Here is a 23,996-nt window from a genome sequence, read left to right on the forward strand (position 1 = left end):
ACAGATCCTAACCGTGCCGCCACCCTACCACATTGAAAATGGCGCCAGCAGCCAAGGAGAGGGGCGGGGCGCGGGCGGTCTAGGCACGAAAAGCCCGGAGGCGTGGGGTATTACGAATGCACGTATGCGGGAAAAAGAGGAGGAGAGCGGCAGAGGGCATGGAGCCAATCGGCAGCCGCACCTAACGCTGCTACCATTTAAGGGAGAGACCTCCCTCTCCAGGAGGCAGGGCAAGCCTAGGGGGCGGGAGCGGCGCCACCCCCGGGGGGAGGAGCAGGATCAGAGCTGCACAAAAAGGCACTGAGCCCCAGAAGTTTGCTGGCATTCGACTTCCGACTCAGTCCAGCAGCAGCTCCGGCAGCTCGGAAGAGCTGACAGAAGCCGGCTGGGACTCTGAAATAGAGGGAACAGAGCCAACGTAATTTAAAACAAAACTGAGTAAAGCTTTAAGCCGCACCGAAAAGCAGCCACAATACGAACCAGCCCAGTTTACCGACTGGAGAAAAATAAAAATAGCCTGTGCTGAATGTTCCCCAGCGGCTGCCATCCAAGCCTTCCCAGTGAGGATCACCGGCCCAGAAGGGAACCAGCAGAGTGTATATACTCCGGTAAACCCAAAAGATGTACAGTCAATTGTCAAAGCCATTGCAGAAAAAGGAATCAATTCGGCCATGGTCTCCACTTTAATCAATGGTCTCTTTGGTAATGACGACTTGCTTCCCTTTGATATTGAACGAATAGGTCGCATGATACTTGATGGTGCAGGAATTATTGTGTTTAGACAGGAATGGGAGGATAATTGTACAAAGCTATTAGCCCAAGCATCTGGCGTGAGGCAACCACTGCATGGCTCGAGCTTATCCAGGCTGATGGGAAAGCACGATGATATGATCACACCTCTGCAACAAGCCACGCAGATGCAGGCTGAGGAGGTCAGGGCGACCACTCGGGCTGCAAGGGAGGCTATTCATGCAGCCTCTCGGGTTGTGGCCAGGCCGTTGCCATGGTCCACCGTGAGGCAGGCAGAGAGGGAAAGCTTCACGCAGTTTGTGGATCGCCTGCAGGCAGCGATAGACTCCTCTACCTTGCCGGCAGAGGCAAAGGGCCCCGTAGTAGCTGACTGCTTGCGCCAGCAGTGCAACTCTGTCACCAAGGATATCTTACGTTTCCTGCCAGCCGGAGCCAGCCTGGATGACATGATCAGACATGTAGCAAGGGAAGAGCACCTGACACCCATTCAGGCAGCTGTCCACACCCTGACCAGTGCCATGGCATGTTTCAAGTGTGGGGAGGCAGGTCACATCGCAGTGAGCTGTCCCCAGCCGGCGCGGCAGCCTGCCGCGGCGCCTCCACCCTAAGCACGCCCGAGAGGATCCTGTTGGGGCTGCGAGAAGAAGGGGAACCTCGCCAAGGAATGCAGGTCCCGCCCCCAGGGAAACGGGAAAGGGAGGGGGCGCACGGGCCGCACTCAGCCTCCTCCTGCCACGAATGCAAGGTGGCTCATCTATGCCAACCCCCCGTGGGGCGGGGCGCCCTTATACCCCATACCCGCACAGGAGGCAGACAGCTTCGTACCCTCGCCAGCGACATAATCGCAGAATTTCACAACACAGCCTGCGGTACCTTCATACCCACTAACGCCACAAGCAGCGCCTGTGCCACAGGGCCAGCAGGGGGCGCCCCAGAGTGGGACCCCTGGGTGGCCCTGGCCATAAAAATAGGGAAGGAGACCCCAAAGGTGTGGGGGACATGCCACCTTTATGGCAGTCAGGGCCCCCACGTCATAGGGCTTCAGTTTTGGGCAGACACAGGAGCAGACTGCTCGATTTTTCCCCCAACACTGGCAATGCAAAGAAGTCCCCCCAGTGAATGGAGTGGGAGGGCCGTTCCGAGCTTGGAAAAGTACCCAATTAGTAGCTATAACGCTTCATACAAAAAAGGGACCAGAACAAACAGTAGCAATCCACCCCTACATTTTGCAAAACTCTCCACCCCTGATAGGAAGGGACATCCTTGCTATGTTAGGAGTCAGGATTACAAATTTATAATGAGGGCCACTGCCGTACACCCACTGCTGCCAATCAAACTGACTTGGAAATCACCAGACCCCATATGGGTTGAGCAGTGGCCCCTGTCAAAGCCTCGAATGGCAGCCTTGCTGGAACTGGTCGACCGCGAGCTGCAAAAGGGTCACATAGAACCCTCCACCAGCCCGTGGAACACCCCCATATTTGTAATCCCCAAGAGATCAGGAGAAGGTTATCGTCTCATCCACGACCTGAGGGAGGTGAACAAGACAATCCAGCCCATGGGTCCAGTTCAAACACTGCTGCCCACCAACTCAGCCATCCTTGAAGGGCAGCCATGCGTGGTGCTGGACATCAAAGACTGTTTCTTTTTGATACCCCTGCATGCTGAGGACAAAGAACGATTCGCCTTTTCTGTCGTGTTCCCAAACGGTGAGCGACCTAACCTCCGCTTTCAATGGAAGGTGCTACCACAAGGTCTTGTGGACAGCCCAACCATATGCCAGATCACTGTGGACAGAGCACTGATGCCAGTCCGGCACTCCCACCCCGCTGCAACCATCATTCAATACATGGACGACATCCTCGTCGCCGCACCATCAGCAAGCCAAGTGGATCACTTGGTGTCCACGATCACGGAAACTCTCCAGGCCAACGGCTTTGAGATTGCAAACACGAAGATCAAGAGTGGATCATGCGTGACCTTCCTGGGAGTAGGGATCACAAATTTCTACATGACCCCACCCAGGATGAAGGTCCGCTGAGACATCAAGACTCTCCATGACATGCAGAGCCTTGTGGGATCTCTGCAGTGGCTCCGCAACATCATCCTAATTCCTCCAGAGGCCATGGACCCCTTATATGACCTCCTGAAAGGAAAACACCCCTGGGACCCCAAGGAGCTGACGCCACAAGCAACGAACTCCCTCGACTTCATTGAACGTCAGATGTCCACTGGCACACTTGCCAGGTGGAACCCAAGCGCACCGCTAGATTTATACGTCCACTTCACGCAGAAGGGAGGAGTGGGAGCACTGGCCCAAGGACCTTCCGAAAAATCCCAGCCGATCCAATGGGTGGTCCTCGGAAGACCAACTCGTGCATTTTCCCCAGGAGTTGAATGCATTGCTAACCTCATCGTGAAAAGCAGGAAACTTGCCCTGAGACACCTGGGGACCGAGCTGGCAAGAATCCACCTCCCCTTCCGCAAGCAACTGACCATGGAGTCAACCATGATATCAGAGCACGTGGCCCTTGTTCTCACTGGCTTCGGAGGAGAAATCTCCTACGCCACCAGATCACCTTGGACCCAGCTACTGACCATTGTCGACATAGATGTGCCACCAAAGGTCATGGACCAACCACAGCCAGGACCGACGGTCTTTACAGATGCCTCCTCCACGACTTCTACTGCAGCAGTGGTGTGGCAGGCAGAAGAAATATGGCATTGCATCAAAACATGTGACCCCACACTGTCAGTGCAACAACTGGAAGCAGCAGCAGTGGTCTTGGCGTGCGGACTCTTCCAAGATGAACACCTCAGCATCGTGACAGACTCTATATTTGTGGCAAAGCTTTGCCTAGCCATGTCGGGATCAGGTGTGTCAACATCTACAGCGGCCTCAATGCTTGAAGAGGCGCTCTCCTTGCAACGGGGCACTGTGTCCATCATTCATGTCAACAGCCACAACCCAGTCAAGGGCTTCTTCCAGACTGGCAATGACAAAGCAGATGCCGCGGCGAAGGGAGTGTGGACATTGCAGGAAGCTCATCAACTGCATGAGTCACTCCACATCGGAGCCAAAGCACTGGTGAAGAGATGCGGAATCTCGACAGCAGATGCTAGACACGTGGTGGCCACTTGCCCTCACTGCCAGAAGTCACCCCTATGGACCGGTGGGATCAACCCGAGAGGCCTCAAGGCCTCAGAAATCTGGCAGTCGGACTTCACTTTCTGCGAACTGCTGAAGCCCTGAGCATGGCTTGCAGTGACTGTGGACACTTACAGCAGAGTGATTGTGGCAACACAGCACCTCAAATCCAACTCTAAAGCCACAATCCAGCACTGGCTGACAGTTATGGCATGGCTTGGTATCCTCAAGCAAATTAAAACTGACAATGCTTCCAATTTTATCTCCAAAACAGTACAAGAATTCGCCTCGGTATGGGGCATCACCTTAGTACAGGGGATCCCATATAGCACCACCGGACAGGCCATTGTTGAGCGAGCAAATCAGACCCTAAAAGCCAAGTTAGAAGTATTGGCAAAGGCAGACGGCTTTGCCAATTCCTTTCCCCCAGGAGACCAAACGCGTATGCTGGCAACCGCGTTGCTAGCACTGAACCAATTCCCTAGGGGAGATGAGACAAACAGTCCCATTCGAAAACACTGGGCCACCCAGACACTAGAGGAGGGCCCACAGGTCATGATCAAAAACGAGCTAGGAGAATCGGAACGGGGCTGGAGACTGGTGCTTACGGGACGAGGGTATGCGGCAGTCAAAAAAGAGGACAGAATCAGGTGGTGTCCACTCAGGTCAATCAAACCTGACCTTCAGAATGAAACTAATGAAAAACTGTGAGTTTCTGTTTGCAGGACATGCTCATGGACCGTCCCCGTGATGCGTACACCCCTGTTCCAGAGGGAGATGAGAGACCACCAAGCCACCAAACAAAACCCAAGAGTCCCACACCGGTGAGACCCAGACACGCACAGTGTCTTTGTGCGATTTTGCTGTTGGGGCTTGTGGCCAGGGGGCAAGCCGACCCAGGCCATTACCCTCATCAGCCATTCAGGTGGGTCATGCAACATCTTTCAAGTGACAAGGTGTTCATAGAGGTCACCACAGCAAACACCCCATCCTTCATGTTCCACATAGCCGATCTGTTTCCAGGACAACCAAAACTACGGCCCATAAACCCACGTATCGTAGTCATGTACATAGCCTACTGGTGCCCAGCGTCCAACCCAGGGAAAAGGTACTGCGACTACCCGAGGTGGGGACATTGCGGATATTGGGGCTGCGAAACCATTGTTGCAGATGCCAGACCATGGGGAGATGGGTGGCAACCAGAGGAGCCCGACAAATTTTTACAGTTCACCTGGGCACCCTTTGGCTGTGGAGACCACAATGCACAGCCTAAATATCGGGGGTGTGTAAGTTATAACATGACCGTTCTACAGCCAAATCACCCTAGTTGGGCCACAGGTAGAACGTGGACAGTGGTCCTCTGAGGACCGAGAAGGTGGGTGAATGTACGAATTATCAGGCTCCAACCACCAGCACCTCGACCGGTAGGACCCAATAAAGTTAACAAGAACGTGCTGAAAGGGAAAAACACAACCCACCCCAAAACCTTGCCCCCAAAAGTCACTGATACCCCGACCGGCCATGCGGATGCCCTCCAGATAGGCCGCACAGCTGAGTCAGACCCAAACCCAATCTTTCGCATGTTAGAAGCTACCTTTCTAACCCTGAATGAAACCAAACCGAACCTGACTAACTCATGTTGGCTTTGCTATGATGTTAAACCCCCTTTCTACGAAGGCATTACTTTAGACACCCCCTTCAGTTACTCCACAGCCAGCGCCCCCCACCAGTGCAGCTGGGACACTCCCTGCAGAGGAATCACCCTAAGTCAAATCACAGGCCAAGGCAGATGTTTTGGCAATGCAAATTTAGCAAAGCAGAAAGGCAACTTCTGCACTAAAGTTGTCAAGCCCAACAGAAAGACCAATAAGTGGGTGGCCCCATCCACATCTGAAATGTAGGTTTGCCAACGATCAGAAGTGAGTCCTTGTGTGTTCCTTGCCAAATTTAATGACTCTATCAACTTCTGTGTCCAAGTTCTGATTGTTCCTAGGGTGCTATACCACTTGGACGAAGAGGTATACCACCTTTTCGAGGAACCCGACAGACTCCACAAAAGAAAAATAATCACAGGAATAACTATCGCAATGTTGCTCGGCCTGGGAGCAGCTGGCACAGCCACGGGTGTCTCAGCCATCGCAACCCAACAACACGGACTCTTTCAGCTGCAAATGACCATAGACGAAGACCTGCAGAGGATCAAGAAATCCATCTCCTATCTAGAGAAATCAGTCTCCTCGCTTTCAGAAGTAGTTTTACAGAATAGGCGAGAAGTGGACCTCTTGTTCATGAAACAAAGAGGACTGTGTGGAGCCTTGAAAAAGGAATGCTGCTTTTATGCAGATCATAGGGAAGTCATTAAAGACTCCATGGCAGAACTCCGAGATAGACTGGCTCAGAGAAAGAAAAACAGGGAAACCCAACAGAGCTGGTTCGAATCCTGGTTCAATCAATCGCCTTGGCTTACCACTTTAATTTCCGCCCTGGTAGGTCCACTAGCAATACTGCTTTTAGCTGTTACCATAAGACCATACCTGCTGAACAAACTAGTCTCGTTTGTTCAGGCCCGTCTAGAACGGGTGAACATTCTGTTCATAGGCCAGCAACAAATGCTATAAATCAAAAACTGCAAACACAGACAGTTGCAAAAGCCTTCAAAACTCACCTTGCGAGAATTACTCAGGTTTACCAAACCCCTTTTTCCTTACCAAGTTACAAGTTTGTACCTCACTCCAGTGCCTATATCTACGACTACCTCATTTTATTTATGAAAAGGAGGGGGGAGATGTAGTAGATAGGGACAGGCCAACGGAAGATCTCGGGATGTAACGGAAAGAAAGACCCCTCCCCTCTCCTCCTGCAGCACATTATCTATTACCCCCAGAACATGTAACCACACCTAACCCAGTAGTTTTCTACTCCTGACTAACCCTAGAGACCCTACCAAGCCTCCCTGACGTAGCAAAGTCCCCCAAGACTATTTAAACCCATGAGATAAGATAATAAAGGCTTTCGACCGTCCACCACATTGGTGTTAGTGTATGTTGTTGGCCTGAGGAGCCCGGGCGAGGCCATGCTGCTGTGCTGTTTCTTGCAACCAGGTCGCCTTGCCTTCCCCTGAAGGCAACAGACTGGCTAGGGTCACTAGGGAAGGATTGAAAGAACTAAACATAAAATTACAAGCCACCACAAAAATGACCTTACAAAATCGATTGGCCTTAGATTTGTTACTTCTGAAAGAGCATGGAGTGTGTGGATTTTTAAAGGGACAGATTGATCATTGCTGCATCCACATCCCAAATGTAACTGCAGATGTAGAATATGACATCAATCAGTTAAAACAAATAGAGCATGAAGTACCAAAAAAACATAAGGCTTTGGTCAATATTGGTGCACAATGCACGTTAATTCCATCGAGACACGTAGGGGCAGAATCTGTCTCTATGGCTGGTGTGACAGGTGGATCACAGGACTTTACCTTGGTGGAAGCTGATGTAAGTCTGACAAGAAATGAGTGGAAGAGACACCCTATTGTGACTGGCCCAGAGGCCCCATGTATTTTGGGCATAGATTACCCTTGAAGGGGGTATTTTAAAGACACAAAGGGACTCAGGTGGGCATTTGGGATAGCAGCTGTAGTGACAGAGGGCATCCAGCAATTGAACACCTTGCCTGGACTATCAGGGAACCCATCCACAGTAAGCCTTCTGAAGGGGGAAGAGTGACGAGTACCAATTGCCACCATGACAGAGCACCAGCAGCAGTAGCGGACAACTCAAGATGCTGTGATTCCCATCCACAAGATGATCCGAGAGCTGGAGAGCCAAGGGGTAGTCAGCAAGGCCTACTCACCCTTCAACAGTCCCATTTGGCCTGTGCGTAAACCTGAAGGAGAATGGAGATTGACTGTGTACTACTGTGCATTGAATGAAGTGACTCCACCACTGAGCGCTGCTGTGCCCGACATGCTGGAACTCCAGTACGAGCTGGAGTCCAAGGCAGCAAAGTGGTATGCCACTATTGATATTGCTAATGCATTTTTTTCCTTTCCTCTGGCAGCAGAATGCAAGCCTCAGTTTGCCTTTACGTGGAGGGGAGTGCAGTATACCTGGAACCTACTGCCCCAAGGGTGAAAGCACAGTCCCACCATCTGCCATGGACTGATCCAGACTGCACTAGAAAAGGGTGAGGCTCCAGAACATCTACAATATATTGATGATATCATTGTGTAGGGGAACACAGCAGCAGAAGTGTTTGAGAAAGGGGAGAAAATCATCCGAATACTCCTGGAAGCTGGTTTCTCCATCAAGAAGAGTAAAGTGAAGGGACCTGCTCAAGACATCCAGTTCCTGGGAGTGAAGTGGCAAGATGCACGGTGTGAGATTCCTATGGATGTCATCAACAAGATCACAGCTATGTCTCCACCAACCAATACGAAGGAAACACAAGCTTTCTTAGGCACCTTAGACTTTTGGAGAATGCCTATTCCTGAGTACAGTCAGATTGTGAGCCCTTTTTACCTGGTCACCCGAAGGAAGAACGATTCCCATTGGGGCCCTGAGCAGCAACAAGCTTTCACACAGATCAAGCAGGAGATTGCTCATGCAGTAGCCCTTGGCCCAGTCAGGACAGGACCAGATGTGAAGAACATGCTCTACTCTGCAGCTGGGAGCCATGGCCTGTCTTGGAGCCTTTGGCAGAAGGTGCCTGATGAGACTCAAGGCCTACCACTAGGATTTTGGAGTTGTGCTACAGAGGGTCTGAAGCCAACTACACCCCAACAGAGAAGGAAATCTTGGCCACCTATGAAGGAGTCCAAGCTGCCTCAGAGGTGATTGGTACCGAAGTACAACTCCTCCTGGTACCCTGATTACCGGTGCTGGGGTGGATGTTCAGAGGAAAGGTTCCCTCCACCCACCATGTCACCTGCGCTACATGGAGCAAGTGGATTCCTCTCATCACGCAGCGCACCCGTATTGGTAAATTGAATCGCCCTGGGATTCTGGAAGTAATTACAAATTGGCCCAAAGGTGAAAGTTTTGGTGTCACAGACAAAGAAGAACCAGTGACACGGGCTAAAGAAGCTCCACCATACAACCAACTGCCAGCAGAGGAAACACGCTACGCTCTCTTCACTGACGGTTCCTGTCTCATCATATGGATGAATCGGAAGTGGAAAGCAGCCGTATGAAGTCCCACACGACGGGTTGCAGAGGCCACTGAAGGAGAAGGTGGATCAAGCCAGCTTGCTGAACTCAAAGCCGTTCAACTGGCCCTAGACATTGCAGAAAGGGAGAAGTGGCCAAATCTCTACCTCTACACTGATTCATGGATGGTAGACAATGCTCTGTGGGCATGACTGGAGAGATGGAAAGAGGCTAACTTGCAGCGTAGAGGAAAACCAATTTGCACTTCTGAAGAGTCGAAAAACATTGCTACCCAGGTAGAGAAGCTACCTGTGAAGGTTTGCCACGTAGATGCCCATGTCCCCAGAAGTAGAGCTAATGAAGAGCAGCAAAACAATCAGCAGGTAGATCAGGCTGCAAAGATTGGGGTGTCAAAGATAGACCTCGATTGGGAACACAAGGGAGAGTTATTCCTAGCTCAATGGGCCCATGATGCCACAGGCCATCAGGGTAGAGATGCCACCTATAACTGGCCATGAGACTGAGAGGTGGATTTAACCATGGACAGTGTTTCCCAGGTTATCCATGACTGTGAGAGGTGTGCCGCCATTAAACAGGCCAAGCGGGTGAAGCCCCTGTGGTATGGTGGGCAGTGGTCCAAGTACACGTATGGGGAGGCCTGGAAGATTGACTACATCACACTGCCCCAGACACGCCAAGGCTAGCGCTACATGCTGACCATGGTAGAAGCCACCACTGGATGGTTGGAGGCTTACCCTGTGCCTCACACTACTGTCTGGAACACCATCTTGGGCCTAGCAAAGCAAGTCCTGTGGAGACATGGCACCCCTAAGAGAATTGAGTCTGACAACGAAACCCATTTCAAAAACAGCCTTATCAACACCTGGGCCAGAGAAGATGGTATTGAGTGGATATATCATATCCCCTATCATGCACCACCTGCTGGGAAAGTTGAATGGTGCAATGGACTACTTAAGACTACCCAGAAGGCACTTGGCGGGGGAACTTTTAGAAATTGGGAAATGAACTTAGTAAAAGCCACCTGGGTGGTCAACACCTGAGGGTCCATCAATCCAGCTGGTCCTGCCCAGTCTAAACCCTTGCACACAGTGGATGGACATAAAGTCCCTGTGGTACATATGAGAGGTATTTTGGGAAAGACTGTTTGGATTAATCCCACCTCAAACAAAGAGAAACCCATGTGTGGGATTGTTTTTGCCCAAGGACCTGGTTACATTTGGCCGGTAATGCAGAAGGATGGAGAAAGCCGTTGTGTACCACAGGGAAACAGTCTTAAGTGAGAACTGTGTGTAAGCTTTCATTGTGATGCTGATGGAAATAGAATAAGGGGTGGATAATGTCCTGGATTGCAAGATAATGTGTATTCTATTTGCCATCTGTTGGAGGTGTAGCAGTTATCTTCTGTTAACTGGGCAGTTTTCTTTATCTCTTCCACAAACCAATTCCTCCCTCTGGGAAATATCTTCTCTTAATGGGCCACTGAGTCTCACCGCATGACTGATAAAAATTACATCATCCCATTGTGAGATGCTGTGCCCAGGGGGAGGAACCAAGCATTCCTTCCTGGATATAATCTGAGATTTTGGGACACCAGGGCAGCCCTTTCCCGCTGGATTCCCAGAGGAAGACCAGGCCCATCTACACCACCACTGGATCTTCAGAGGAAGACTACACCCTTCTACAGGATCACTGGTTCAACAGAACCACATCTGTCACTCCAGGAGGACTGCAGCCATAATTTCAATTGGACTGCTACCAACACCCTGACCAACGGGGTGTCAGGTTGTATTCTGACTCTGTCAGTGTTGTTTTGTATTAATGTATTGGTTTTTTGTTTTTTTTTTTACATTTTCTTCCCTAATAAAGAACTGCTATTCTTGTTTCCATATCTTTGCCTGAGAGCCCCTTAATTTCAAAATTATAGCAATTCGGAGGGAGGGGGTTTACATTTTCCATTTCAGGGAAGACTCCTGCCTTCCTTAGCAGGTACCTGTCTTTTCAAACCAACACAGATTTTAATAGTTTTGTTAACATTATCTATTTTTCCATAGACTGATGTCTTGGTTTGACAAGACAGGAGTCTGTGAAGGAGGGCAAAAACCTCCTGTGCAATGGAGAAAGTAAACCCCCTCCCTCCGAATTACTAGGATTTTTAAATGAAAAGGCTCTCAGGCAAAGATATGGGAATGGGAGTAACAATTCTTTACTAGGAGAAAACTAGATAACAATTTAAAAAGGCAAATGCAATCGGTACAAACAAAACTAGTGATAAAGTCCACAACCTGAGGATTTGGGGTGTTGGTAGCAGTCCGGTTGAAATGACAGCTGCTCCTCTTGCAGTGGCTGATGAATTGCAGCTGAAGTGGTGATCTTTAGAAGGGTATAGTTTTTCTCTGAAGATCTGGTGACAGTGGGGCCGGTCTTCCTCTGCGCCGGGGTTGCCTCCGAGCTCCGCCGCCACCGCCTCACCGTGCTCCAGCCGCTTCTCTGGGAAATCCCACCGAAGGAGCTGCTTCTCTCGGAAATCCCGCAAAGAGAGAGAGAGCTGCTCTGTCTCCCCAAAAGGTACCACTTTATCCAATAAAAGAGTGCTTGGCTTCCCTCTCTGGGTGGAGCATCTCACAATGGGATGATGTTACGTTTACCAGCCCTGCAAGTGAGTCAGGCAATGGCCCATTAACAAACCATTACCTCTTCGGAGCAAACCATTGTTCTTGGAAGAGATAACAATCCTGCCCAACCTCCAACAGATGGCAAATAAAATACAAGCTTATCTTACAAACCAGGACAACTGAAAAAGAGTTATCCATAATAGTGGTAGTTACGGTAGCATCTTAAAAATTGCTGGCTTTCTGCCATTCTAATTCTCTCTTCAGTCATCTGCAATTTTCAACCTTTTTCTCACCTATTAGGTTGTGATTTTTCAGTGGAGAACCACACACTAGTATTTTGCAAGAAGGATACAGGGAATCTAATGGGGGAAACATTTTACTCAGTACAGGGAAAAATATTTTTTTAATTATTTTACATTATATAAGAGCTACTGAGTCAAAATTTGATCTGGAAATAATTCTGTTCCCTCAGGGGACCAGACAGCACCAATGGGCTCCATCCAGGAGAATAGCAATGGGTGATGCTCAATCATGACAATGTCTTCTGGGGAAGCCTGCCCTGATTTTACTTCTCCCCCTGATTCCTGTTAAGGGCTGTTAGGACAGGCTTCACTCTGTTCTGGTGTACTGCAAGTTGTTTAAATAATCCATGAAAGAACTTAAAAGGATCAGAGCACAACAAAGATGAAGTTTGGGAGCACAGGCTCAGGGGATTTTGGAGGTGAGGCTGAACACAAGCAACCTTTAAAATTAATTTTGTCAGTTGAAGTCTAGGGTATGGAAGGTTGTAAAAGCTAATATATTCATGTCTGTAATCCTAAGTCTTTCAGTGCCAAGATACAAAGTTCTTTAACATGTAAGCAAGACTGCAGTTAGATCCTTAATACTGATCACTCACATGCATAGTGCTCAGTCTCATTTTCTCCAGTAAATTTAACTTTTGAAGAGAACTTGAACTGCTACTCCAGGTAAAAACAATTTAATTGTTATAAATTCCCAATCAAGTTATAAAAAAAAATTTGTTGCAAAATGGATCTTTTCACCTGGTGTGCAAGAGGCCAACCCACACACTGAGTTGAAGTATTTGATTTATTTACAGTCCTGTGCATAAAGGGGAGCTGGGTGGCAAATGCACAAAGCCAGCACCATGAGTATCAAAATTTTTAACTATTTTTACATTTCAGCAAACAAAGGAATTAGTGTTCATTGCCTACAAGTTACATAGTTCTCTTATTAATTAGTATTCTATCTTATATTGGTTAATGAGTCTCTCCCTTCCCATGCTGATTAGTCCGAATGCTCAGTCTCTCTTCTTTTGGGTTGGTGGTCCATGAGTTGGTGGTTGCGATCTCCCCCTGCAACAATTACTTTTTACCCAGTCGGTGCTGATTTCAGCACAGTTGCTGAGTTGGGTTTATTAATTTCTTCTTTATCTTGGGAGTTCTGCCAAATGTCCTAACGGCCCATAAATACTGCATTATTTGTGTCCACTATCAGTGGTACATCCTTTTTATCAAGCTTTGTTAACCTCCTCCTAGGTCTGAGATCATTGAAGCATGTCAAGCCCCAAACCTTAACAAGGCAATTCTACTGACAAGTAATTTATCTCTCTAACACATGGACATCAAAACCATTAACAACTTATTCCATTACAACTCTTCTTGTCTAACATAGAGCAAGTTTTCATGGGTTTACTCCCTAGGGTAATTAAACTGCCACTTATTGAACTTGGCTTCCAAAAGAGCATTTAAATGGGGAATCTATTTTTCCTCCCATTTCCTGTGGGCATGTTTTAATTTGCTGGCAGAGCATTCAGTGAATTTCATACCAAATCGATTAATAGAGCTAAACATGACCCATCAAAGATGAGGATTTGTACCTACACTCTTTGGTATTCCAGTTTTAAAATAATAAGCCTTTTGTTTTGCTAAAGGACAAGGAAACCAGTTAACAAGGTACTCAGGCCCTGTTCGTGCAAGAATTAGTCAGGCGCTCGCAGCTGCGCCTTCCCCACGTATGATGGAACTATTTAACCATTCTGCGTGCGGTGTCCGGGCTGTTGTGCTTGCTTCCTCCGTTATGCGACCTCCCCATCGCAGGATCTATGATCTAGTCCCCTGGCAGCCTGGGGCGGGTAGTGCGTGTGAAGGAGGGTTGGGGGAGGAGGGGGACGCGGTCCCGTCCTGGTAGTGGCGGCCTGGGTAGCTCCTTGGGAAACCGGAGGGAAGAGAGGTTTTTTTCCCCCTCCCTTCTTGCAGGGGAACTCGGATCCCGTCGGCGCGGAGTGAGGGCGCCCGCTCCACCGCCAGCCCCAGCTAGCACGGGAAAAAAGGCTGCCCGCTCAGAAACACCTCCAGGGAGCAGTCGAGTCCGCCGCTAGAGCGCCCGCATGCTAGGACGCTCTGGCAGGCACCAAGTGCTTCTCTCTGTCGTCCGGCCCGCCTCTCCGACTGTGTGGCACTGTCGTAAGCGGAGCAGTCGTGCATGCTCCGCCATGATGAGCAGTGGAGGGATCGGGGTGCCGCTAGGCTTCCCCTTGGCCCCCACGTCTGTCATCCAGATCACGAACCTCTCCTCGGCTGTGACCAGTGAGCAGATGTGGACTCTCTTCAGCTTCCTGGGAGAGATCGAGGAGCTGCGCCTCTATCCCCCGGAGTAAGCAGGGTCTGCGTCGGCCCTCAGAGCAACAGAGATTTAGGATGAGGAAGAGGCTTAGAGGGGTCTAGGGCATGGAGGGAAAGGAAGAGGCAGAAGGTCCTATGTGTCATCTTGAGTGTGGACATCAGTCTCCCGCACGTGGGTGTGTGTCTGTCACGTGGTCCCACCCCTTTGTATGGGGCAGGAACGTTAGGAGAAAGGGGCTATGCCTGGACCTAAGATGATTGCCTCGGTTCGGAGGAGGGGAGCAGTCGCGGTATCTCTGGAGCGGCCTGTAGAAACACGGCGAATTTTGTGTTCTCGTGGTGGTGGTGAGAGCCGCGGTCACCCCATGGTGGTTGTCGGCACTGAGTCACGGCCTGACAAGACGCGTGCTCGCAGGCTGCCCCGAAGCGCTTCCTAGGTGCAGGTCTCATTTCCCCTGTTTTCCTGAAAACTTGTTTTCTGTGCCCCACCTTTCTCTACGCTCGGATTCATCCCAGGGGGAGGGGGAGAGGACGGGCGGGAGCGCCCCAGGCCTGACCTCCGCCCGGCTATCTGGTCTCGCCGGCACTCATTGCCCGAGTGGCGCGGCCGGCGAGACCAGCTCTTTTTGTTCGAATGGCTGTTTTATCTGGCGAGAAAGGGTCACTCGAACAGAAGTCAGCATAGCTGTTAACAGAGGAACGGTACCTAGCCTGTGCTTAGAAATGTTTCTGATAGGACGTTTGCAGTAAGTGAAAATTAATAACGGACATTGCACGTTTCTCTAAATTGTAGCTGTCTTCATTATGTCAACTGCATGCAAGGGATCTGCTCAAATGAGAGATAATATTGTTATTTTGCAAACCTCAATGTTTTTTCCAAGCAGATGGAACAGAAGAGGAAAATAAATATTTTTTTCTTAACACATCTGTTGTATTAGGAAGTGAATGGCAGACTGGCCCTTTCAAACCAATTATATATATATATATATAAATGAAAATTAAATAGGAATATCAGGGGTAGGGGGAGTAATTCACATTCAGACTTCAATTTTAATACAAAGAAGACAGGAATAAAATTTCATTATAAAAAACTATCAAAAGAAGATGGTATTTGTCCATTTTAATGTGTTACTAGATTATACATAGCTAGGTTTGGATGAGGAATGTTCAGAAAAATTAAATGTGATTTAACATACATAATGTATGTATAGTAGGCATCCATTCATGTCAAGATAAAACAGCTTTACTTAAGTTTTAAACGCTCTAATAGATTTATTGTGATTTTTGCACAGTTTTCTAGGTTTTTATTTTTCACTTGTTCCACAGTACACTTAATACACTTATCAGAGAATAGAATCATAGAATGGCTTGGGTTGGAAGGGACCTTAAAGATCATCTACTTCTAATCCCCCTGCCATGGGCAGGGACACCTGCTAGACCAGGTTGCTCAGGGCCACATCCAATTTGGCCTTGAACACTTCCAGGGATGGGGCATCTACAACTTCTCTGGGCAATCTGTTTCAGTGCCTCACCATCCTTACAGCAAAGAATGTCTTCCTAACATCTAATCTAAACCTACACTTTTTAAGTTTGAACCGATTCCCCTTTGTCCTGTCACTATATGCTCTTGTAAAAAGTCCAGCCTTCTTGTAGACCCCCTTTAGGTACTGAAAGGTTACTATAAGGTCTCCACTATGTCTTCTTTTCTCCAGGCTGAACAGCCCTAGCTCTCTCAACCTGTCTTCATAAGAGAGGTGTTCCAGCCCTCTGATCACCTTCATGGTCCTCCTATGGACTCTCTCCAACAGGCCTATGTCCTTCCTGTGCTGGGGACCCCAGAGCTGGATGCAGTGCTCCAAGTGGGGTCTCACAAGAGCAGAGTAGAGGAGGAGAATCACCTCCCTCACCCTGCTGGCCACACTCCTTTTCATGCAGCCCAGGATACAGTTGGCTTTCTGGGCTGCAAGCACACATTGCCAGGTAAAACAATGTGATGAAACAAAATTGTATGTTGCATTGTGTAGAATTGTAGCCTGTTTTTTCTCTTATTCCATATTGCAAATATTCAGCATACACACAAAATAGTTTTACTTAGTCAAGCTTGAGTTTGCAGAGTACAATGAAGTTGTGCTCTCTTCTGTATATATAATTTTGTTTATTAAAAAAAAGGCATTCAAGTTTAAAGATTTACTGCAATATTTGTAATCCCATTGCCTTTGCTGGGCATGTTTCTTTCTGATAGATATGAACTTGTAGCTCTGTTGATGCTCAATATTAAACAGAATATATAGACGTTATATGTATATGTACATGTGTATATACACTTGATAAATCATATAAACTCTCATTTTTCTAATTCAGCATCATAATCTTTCCAAATAAAAGTATAAATTTTCCTTCACCTCTTCAAAATCAGTCATGTTTGTCAGCCTTCTACTTTTTCCCTTAATCTGTTGAAGTCTAATACATAAAATCTTATATTAAATAATAGTGTTGTTATTAATTTTTTTTTTGCCTCAAAGGAAATAGGTCTCATTCTGGTATTTGTAAATTAACTTGGTCAAGGACATGGACCATTTTGAAGTATTGATCTTGGTAATTTAATTTATTTTTGAAATATTTTTCCTCATTCTTGGAAGATGCAGCATTACATGTTTAACTTTGGATTATCTTTTTCTTCCTAATTCTCTGATATTTTCCTCTGTCAGAGCAATCCAAGAGATTTATAGAAGTAGTGAATTTGATCAGGTGATCATTTCAACTTTATAGGAAATTCCTTTGATAGCACTGTTCCACTATAGTTAATTGTTCAATACCCTACTGCTGACTTGAATGAAAAAAAAAGAGAGAAGATTTATGACTTACTGGGGAGTTATGATGATGCATCTTGTACTCATAGGCTCTTCAATGATTGTAGAACAAAGTATAGGGCTGTGCTATGAACTAGCATCATGAGAGAGAAGTTGCTTTTCAGCAATTTTCTACATTTTCCCAGTCTCCTTTTATTGCCTCTAAAAGTGGAATTTGCCACTTGGTGTGCAGTAAGACAATCTCACACACAGAGACAAGGTATTTGGTTAGTTCATATTTGCACAAAGGTGGATGCTGGGTGGTAAATCCACAAAGCTAGCACACAGAGCAGAGAACTTGATAATTATTTATACAATGTTAATGTAATATATTCCACCTATCTACTACATATTCAATGTTTACTACTCTACTATTGGTTACTTATAAAAGGGCTGATTGCATAAGGTATTTTGTAATTCATTATTAGCTACTGCACATTCTCATGGCTCTTTGAATTGAGGGTCGTTTGGTGGTCCTGATCTCCCCCTGAAGGAATTACCTTTTACCCAGTTGGACCTGCTTTCAGTACAGTTGATTAGTTGACTTTGTTAGTTTCTTCTTATCTTGGGCAAATGTCCTTTTGGTCTGTAAATTCTGCATTCTTCTTGTCCATTATCAGTAACCTCCCCCTGGGTCTGTGACCCCCAAACCATGTCAAGCCCTAAACCCCAACAAGGCAATTCTATTGACAAGCAACCCATCAAAGACATCACTCTCATTAACATATCCCTTGGTTTTATAGGGTGCAACAGAGAATTTCTTTAAAAAACTATCAGCTAGTCTAAATTGTTGAATTACTTTAAAGAGAAAATATTAATGTTGGATTAGTTCACTTAAAGTTCTTGTAAGGATGCACAATGTGGAGAAGAAGAGAGAAACCACTTCAGTTTTTTAATGCATTAAATAAAAGGCAGGTTCTTTAAGATGACTCTTCAGTATTTCTAATGAGCTTCCTGAACTCAGTAACTTTTCCTGGCAATTAATATCTTAAGACTGGGGTTTTAAAGTATCAGTTTCTGACAAAGTCCTATATTTTTTATACTGAAATGATTGGGATGATTTTTATGAATGTTGAGCTAAATCACACTATGCTCTTTGGTAGTTTGTCACTTCATGGTTTATCTTCATTCATCAAAGCCCTTCAGTTTCTTCAGTCACTGTTAATGAGACATCCCATTAAGAAGGATGGATTTCATATCTGCCATTTTCCTGAAAGCCTAGTTGTCTGTGATGAAGTGTCTCTCTCGTGTATGAGAGGTTTTTGCACTTTAAACAGTTGCCAGTAAATGCTATTTTATTATTATTGTTATTTTCTGAAGAGGTCTGTGTGAACTGTGAATAAGCTGCTTTCAGATTCAGCATTGAGGGCATAGGAAACTCTTGGTACTGAAGTTTCCATATGGTCATCATTCTGATTTTAGCTACTTGTCAGTGAGACTTCATTGACACTGAAAACAGTATTTCTTTTTATTGAAAAGCTATGAATATATGTCATATTTCAGTAGGTCATAATGCTTGTTACTGGTGGCTGTTTGTATTTACCTGTTTTCTTACAAGAAAAATTTAAATTTGACTTGACTACAACTATATACTGTTCTCTGGAAGATTTTCCATTGAAGTTTTAATCTAAAAATTGAGAGCACCTATTTGATGAATAACATCAGTAAACAAGTTATGTGGAGGTGGGAAGAGTTTTTTGCTTTTTTTTTAATCTACTCATTTTACTCTTAAGTAATTTGTATTTGATTATCAAATCTCCAAGAGACTAGCTGAGTTTGTATTTTATCTTGTTGCAATTGTCTGCTGTATTGCTTTAAAATTGGTGTCATAAACTTTCCCAAGAAACTTTGACTTAATGAGATTTTTAACCATTTACTCATATGACCTGTCTCTTATGGACTGCTGTAAGTAGCTTTCAGTGCTCAAAGACCTCTTTTATTCCATTGCATTACTATTGCCAAGCATTTTGGTCACCTCTTCTTCCCTGTCCCATAAACAGAGCTTTAGCCTCGAGAAGTATGTTCAGAGAATTTGTGTTTTTTTTTTTTTTTCCTAACTGCTCAGAAATGAAAGTAAGGGATGCTTGTAAAATCCTTTCAGAAAATAAGATTTCTATGTTGTTGGCTTTTTTTATTTACTTGTACACATTTTTCCCTTTTGCTTACATCTTGAGGAAAATAGGACTGTATTGAAGGTTTCTAATTTTACCAAATGAGATCTGTTTTTTTTCTGAAGATAAAGACTTAAATATCATAAAGAAAAAATAAAGATGTACATGAAACTGACTTGGAAAATTGTTGTTAGATAGGGTGAAGCAGTTAAGAAGAACATAAGATAATATTACAGTCACAGCCTTGGTAAGAGAATTTATGTCCTACGAGTTATTACTACATCAGGGCCTTGGTGTGGATTTGCCACTTGTGTGTAGAAGAGGGTGGCTTTAGTGGTGCTTCTGTCATCTTCAGTGATATTTTGTCATCAAAGTCTGAGGAAAAACTCATGACATTTTGAATATCTGTGTATGGTCCTCATTTAGGTAGAGATCTAAATTCTCATGTTGAGAATGGTGAATTGCTGTCATTGTTTAACAAGTGCTCCTCAGTTTGCCATTTGCAAAACCATGCTTTTGTGTTAGGTTTGTCACCCAGTTGAAATCCATGTTTCAGAGAAGCCTTTAAAATTGCATTTGTAGTGATAAACCTTCAAATGTGGCTGTAAGAGGATTTTTGATTAGTTAAGTATTGAAAAGCTTTATGGAAATTGAACTTTTGCAGAATTAATTGTTGGAAAGCAGGGAGGCACAAAATGTCTGCATTAGGTATTGAAAGCCTTGCTATAATACTGTTTGCTTATGGGTGTTCTGGAGTTGTCTTGGAAGCTAATACACACGAGTGTTTCTTAGATATTGTTATATCCTGCAGTGGCTGCAGTATAGATAAGGCCTTTGAGATAAAATACACAGAGCTTTATTTAAATGTGATCTGCACAATTATTCCAGAACATCTTGTTTTGACAGGTTATTAATTTCTGTTGTCTTCTCCACCATCAGCACCCTGAGAAAATTTGGACCCTTAGAGAGATATTTTGTAGCCTTTTATTTGATTTTTTCACTTTAGGTTTCTGGGTTTCAGAATAGGTCATTCTTAAGTTTTTGGTTGGTTTTTGTTCTGTTGGGGATGGATGTTACTGTGTCCCTACAAAGGAAAAGAAAAATGGTAGAAACATCTGAATACTATTTATATCTTGTCGTGGTTTGACACGGAAAAAGAATTCTCTTGGAAGGAAGAGGTCAATCCAGTCAGGGGTCAGGTTTGGATACTGACACTTGGAGTGACCAATTGAGGGTGGATACACCTCTGAGAACACAGAGGGGTTAAAAGCAGAATTCCCAGGAGAACTCGCTCTCTTTGGTTCCGGTCATCGGAGAGTGCAGACCTCCCCTGCCCAGCCACAGACTGGGCGGGGGAGGGGAGCCATGTGGCCTGGGGAGGGAGGCCAGGGGGTGAAGGATCTGGAACTGAGCCAGCTCTGAGATGTCGTCGTCCCCCGTCCCCCCCCCCCCCCCCTTAACCTAGAGGAAAAGAGATAGAGAGCCTGAAGGCACCTGGAAGTTTGCCGGCAGAGGAGAAGGGGGGGGGGAAAGGTGGGAGTCCGAGGAGTCCGGGACTTTTAACCCTTTCCTGGGAAATGAAGGCTTTGTGAAATATTACTCCTCCTCAATTTGAAGGAAAGAGAAACAGCCTGGGACCTGAGATGTTAGGGAAAGTAGGTTGGGGGGAGATGATGAAGTGGCTTTTGGCTGGACTTTTCTTGTTAGCCATAGACTGAGCCAATTTCTCCTCCAAGAGAGACTGCATTTTAGGGGGATGCATGGTGAGCCAAAAGACCTGCTTCAGCAACTACCAGTACAAGAATAGAGTGAACAGAGAAAAGCTGAGGAGGGTGTGATGATGCCCTCTATCCTCAGAGAAGAAGAAGATCTCTCTTCTTGGACCCTCAGCCCCAGGGGAAAATAGGGGGGACTGTGGTCCCAAAATGAGACACTGGACGGTTGTTCCTATTGGTCCTTGTCAAAGCATCCTTAAAGGAGCCCTATGAGCAGTCTGTCCATGCATGGTGGTGAGAGCACTGTGACATGGAGAGGAGAGTGTCACACTGGCAGATTCTCTCCGGGCGGTGCCATGTGTGACATGGAAACACAAGAGGTGGCAGCTGTGTTTCCTGGGGGTCTATGGTTCAAGAGAGACTCCTCTCTCCCCTGATGGACTTAGTATTGATTATATTGCAGGGTGAATACTTGATTAAGGGTCCAAGTCGTGTCTCACTGTGGTTTGTTGGAGTTGGGTGGTGGGAGGAGGAATGTTTTGAAAGGTTTTCATTTTGGATTTTGTGTGTGTTTTTCTTTCTTTTTTTCTTTTATAGTAGTATAGTAGTAGTAGCTTAATAAAGTTTTTTTTTTTTCTTTGTTATTAAGCTTGGGCCTGCTTTGCTCTGTTCTCGCTCACATTTCACAGCATTCAATTGAGAGGTTGCAATTTCATGGGGGCGCTGGCATTATGCCAGTGTCAAACCATGACAATCTTTATTTCCTTTTTGAGTTTTCTTGCATTTCTAAAGAAACTGGGTTATAGTAACCTTAAATCAGAGATGTAGGACTTGCTTTTTTGCAATGATGCTTTGTAACTGTAGGAAGAAGGCTATGAGACTACCTCAATTCAGCCTTGAAAAGGATTGGCAAGAAAAAAAAAAAAAAAGGGATTAAAACAGAATAGGACTTTTCTGCTTTAAGAAAGACTTCTTATGAAGCCTACTGGGGAAGTTTAGGAGGTCCACTTTGCAAAAAAAGAGGACTCAGTCACTGTGAAACTTTTTAGAATTTCAGAACTTTTGGATCTTAATTGTCTCTCTCAATGTAGATGCAGCATTGATGTGTTTTCAGCAGAGGTGGTCTCCTTATTAGAGAATTTTTCCTTTTCATCACTTCTCTGGTGAATCTTATGATTAGCTTAATTTTCAGAAAACACTTTGTAGCAAGGTTTTTTTTTAGACCCTTGTTGCAGTAGTATTATGATGTTAATATTTTTAACCTACTCAGATAGCTTTTGTGATTGAAATCCAGGAAATACGGAGAGGGAAATATAGAAATGACAATTGTCATACTGGCTCTGTAGTTGTTGGAATTTATAAGGTTTATTTATGGAGCCTGTAACTGCCTGGAACAGAATTATGTTTTTGAGTTACCAATGAAAACAATAAAGAAAAAAAGCTAAGAGATGTTAGAAGTTTGAACCAGAGAATCTTCAATGGAGGCTTCAACCATTTGGGTTGTAACACTGGCACATGTATTTAATAACAAACAAACCCCAAACAACAAGAAAAACCCCAAATGACCCTCCCCCTCAAACTTACCCACATAGGCCTCTGTCCCCCCAACCCAAAACAAGCAAAAAAGCCTGTGGCCATTAAAAAAAAATCTTTGCAACGAGCAAAGTCTGTCTCTTCAGAATATGTAATATTACAAATTGCATGCAAACATTTCTGCTGAGTACTGAGATAGTCATAGCTCTTTGTCAGCTCTGATGGAAAGTGTCCTGAATCAAGATTTTAGAGATGGCTCAAAAGCCATTTTTATGCATTTATTTCCTTCCTGAATATGAAAGCTTGAAACTGGGAAAACATTGCCCACTACAGACAGACTAATGGACAGAAGAAATGTAGTAATTTTCCAATGTTTTTATAAATTGCATAAGGTTGACTTTCATATTTATGTTTCTCCCCCTCTGCTTATTTTTATCCCTCAATGTTTCTGTTTATACAGAATTTTCCATCATGTTTCTGATTGTCATTCTAAAGTTGACCAGCTCTCTAGATATTTTATCTAGATGTTACCTTTCTGGTAACCAGAAACATACCAATCTGCCTGCCTCAGACTAAATTCTGGGTTCATTTATGCAATTAATATGATGAAATAATGTGCCTAAAACTTGTGAGGTTTTATTTAAATACTAAAGCTTAATTAATTCCATCCAACAACTTTGGGAGTACCTGCTTGGAATTTGAAGGACTACATGATGGATTGGACTAAACTTGAACTGGTACTTCTGAAAGCTGACAAGTGTTATAGTTGAGAGGGTCAAGATTAAACAGTTCAGGCAGTGTATTTTCTATGATCTATGATTTACTACTTTTCTAGAGGATAGATTTTTTTTAAAATGGAACTTGCTAATGTTTCAGCAATATCCTTTTGTATTCTATCTTTGAAGGTTTTACCTGTACTTACTTCATATGAAGAAATAAACTAATTTTGTAGAGTATAAATCTTGTCTAGGGAATACATATTTTAAAGCAAACTTTGTTTTTGATTGAGATTACAAAATTTGCATATTGTGCTTTCTGATCAATCTGTTGGTGTACCTTCTAATGGAAAAGCAAGTTACCCAACATACGTATTTTTCATTTCCTTTCTTTATTCAAGTCTAATAGTGAAGTCTTCCTACCTCCTCCAGTGTTATCCTGTACCACACTAGGCCAAACTAAGATAAGATGATAAAAAGGATTTTTGTTACATTAGTGAACTAAGATGTAACAATTGTAAGAATTCTCAAGAATGTGTTTTTATCTTAATATGATTTAACAACATTTCTTTTGTGAAGGCCTAAGAATATCAGTTAATATGGGATAATATCCAAACTATACACTGAAAATTAATGGGCTTATTATCTTAGAATTATAGAATACCCTGAGTTAGAAGGGACCCACAAGGTTCATCAAAGTCCAACTCCCAACTCTGCACAGCACTATCCCAAGAATCCCACCATGTACCTGGGAGTATTGTTCAAATGCT

General features: G+C 45.1%; 1 protein-coding gene across 5 annotated transcripts in view; it reads left to right on the top strand.

Annotated features, from left to right (window-relative positions):
• The first annotated feature begins 14,137 nt into the window (after positions 1–14,137).
• Positions 14,138–23,996, top strand: part of LOC146763087 (uncharacterized) — a 78,033-nt gene continuing 68,174 nt past the window's right edge. For 4 of the 5 annotated variants that reach the window (XM_085571089.1, XM_085571090.1, XM_085571092.1 and 1 more), the window contains exon 1: positions 14,138–14,333. In XM_085571089.1, the coding sequence (XP_085427215.1) occupies positions 14,173–14,333 (161 nt within the window). In that variant the 5' untranslated portion in view covers positions 14,138–14,172. Of the gene's footprint in view, positions 14,334–16,168; positions 16,283–23,996 lie in introns of those variants that run through there. The other variant, XM_085571094.1, reaches the window with a different exon arrangement.

Source organism: Lonchura striata, chromosome W (assembly GCF_050655825.1).
Source record: "Lonchura striata isolate lonStrDom1 chromosome W, ASM5065582v1, whole genome shotgun sequence".
NCBI lineage: Eukaryota > Metazoa > Chordata > Aves > Passeriformes > Estrildidae > Lonchura > Lonchura striata.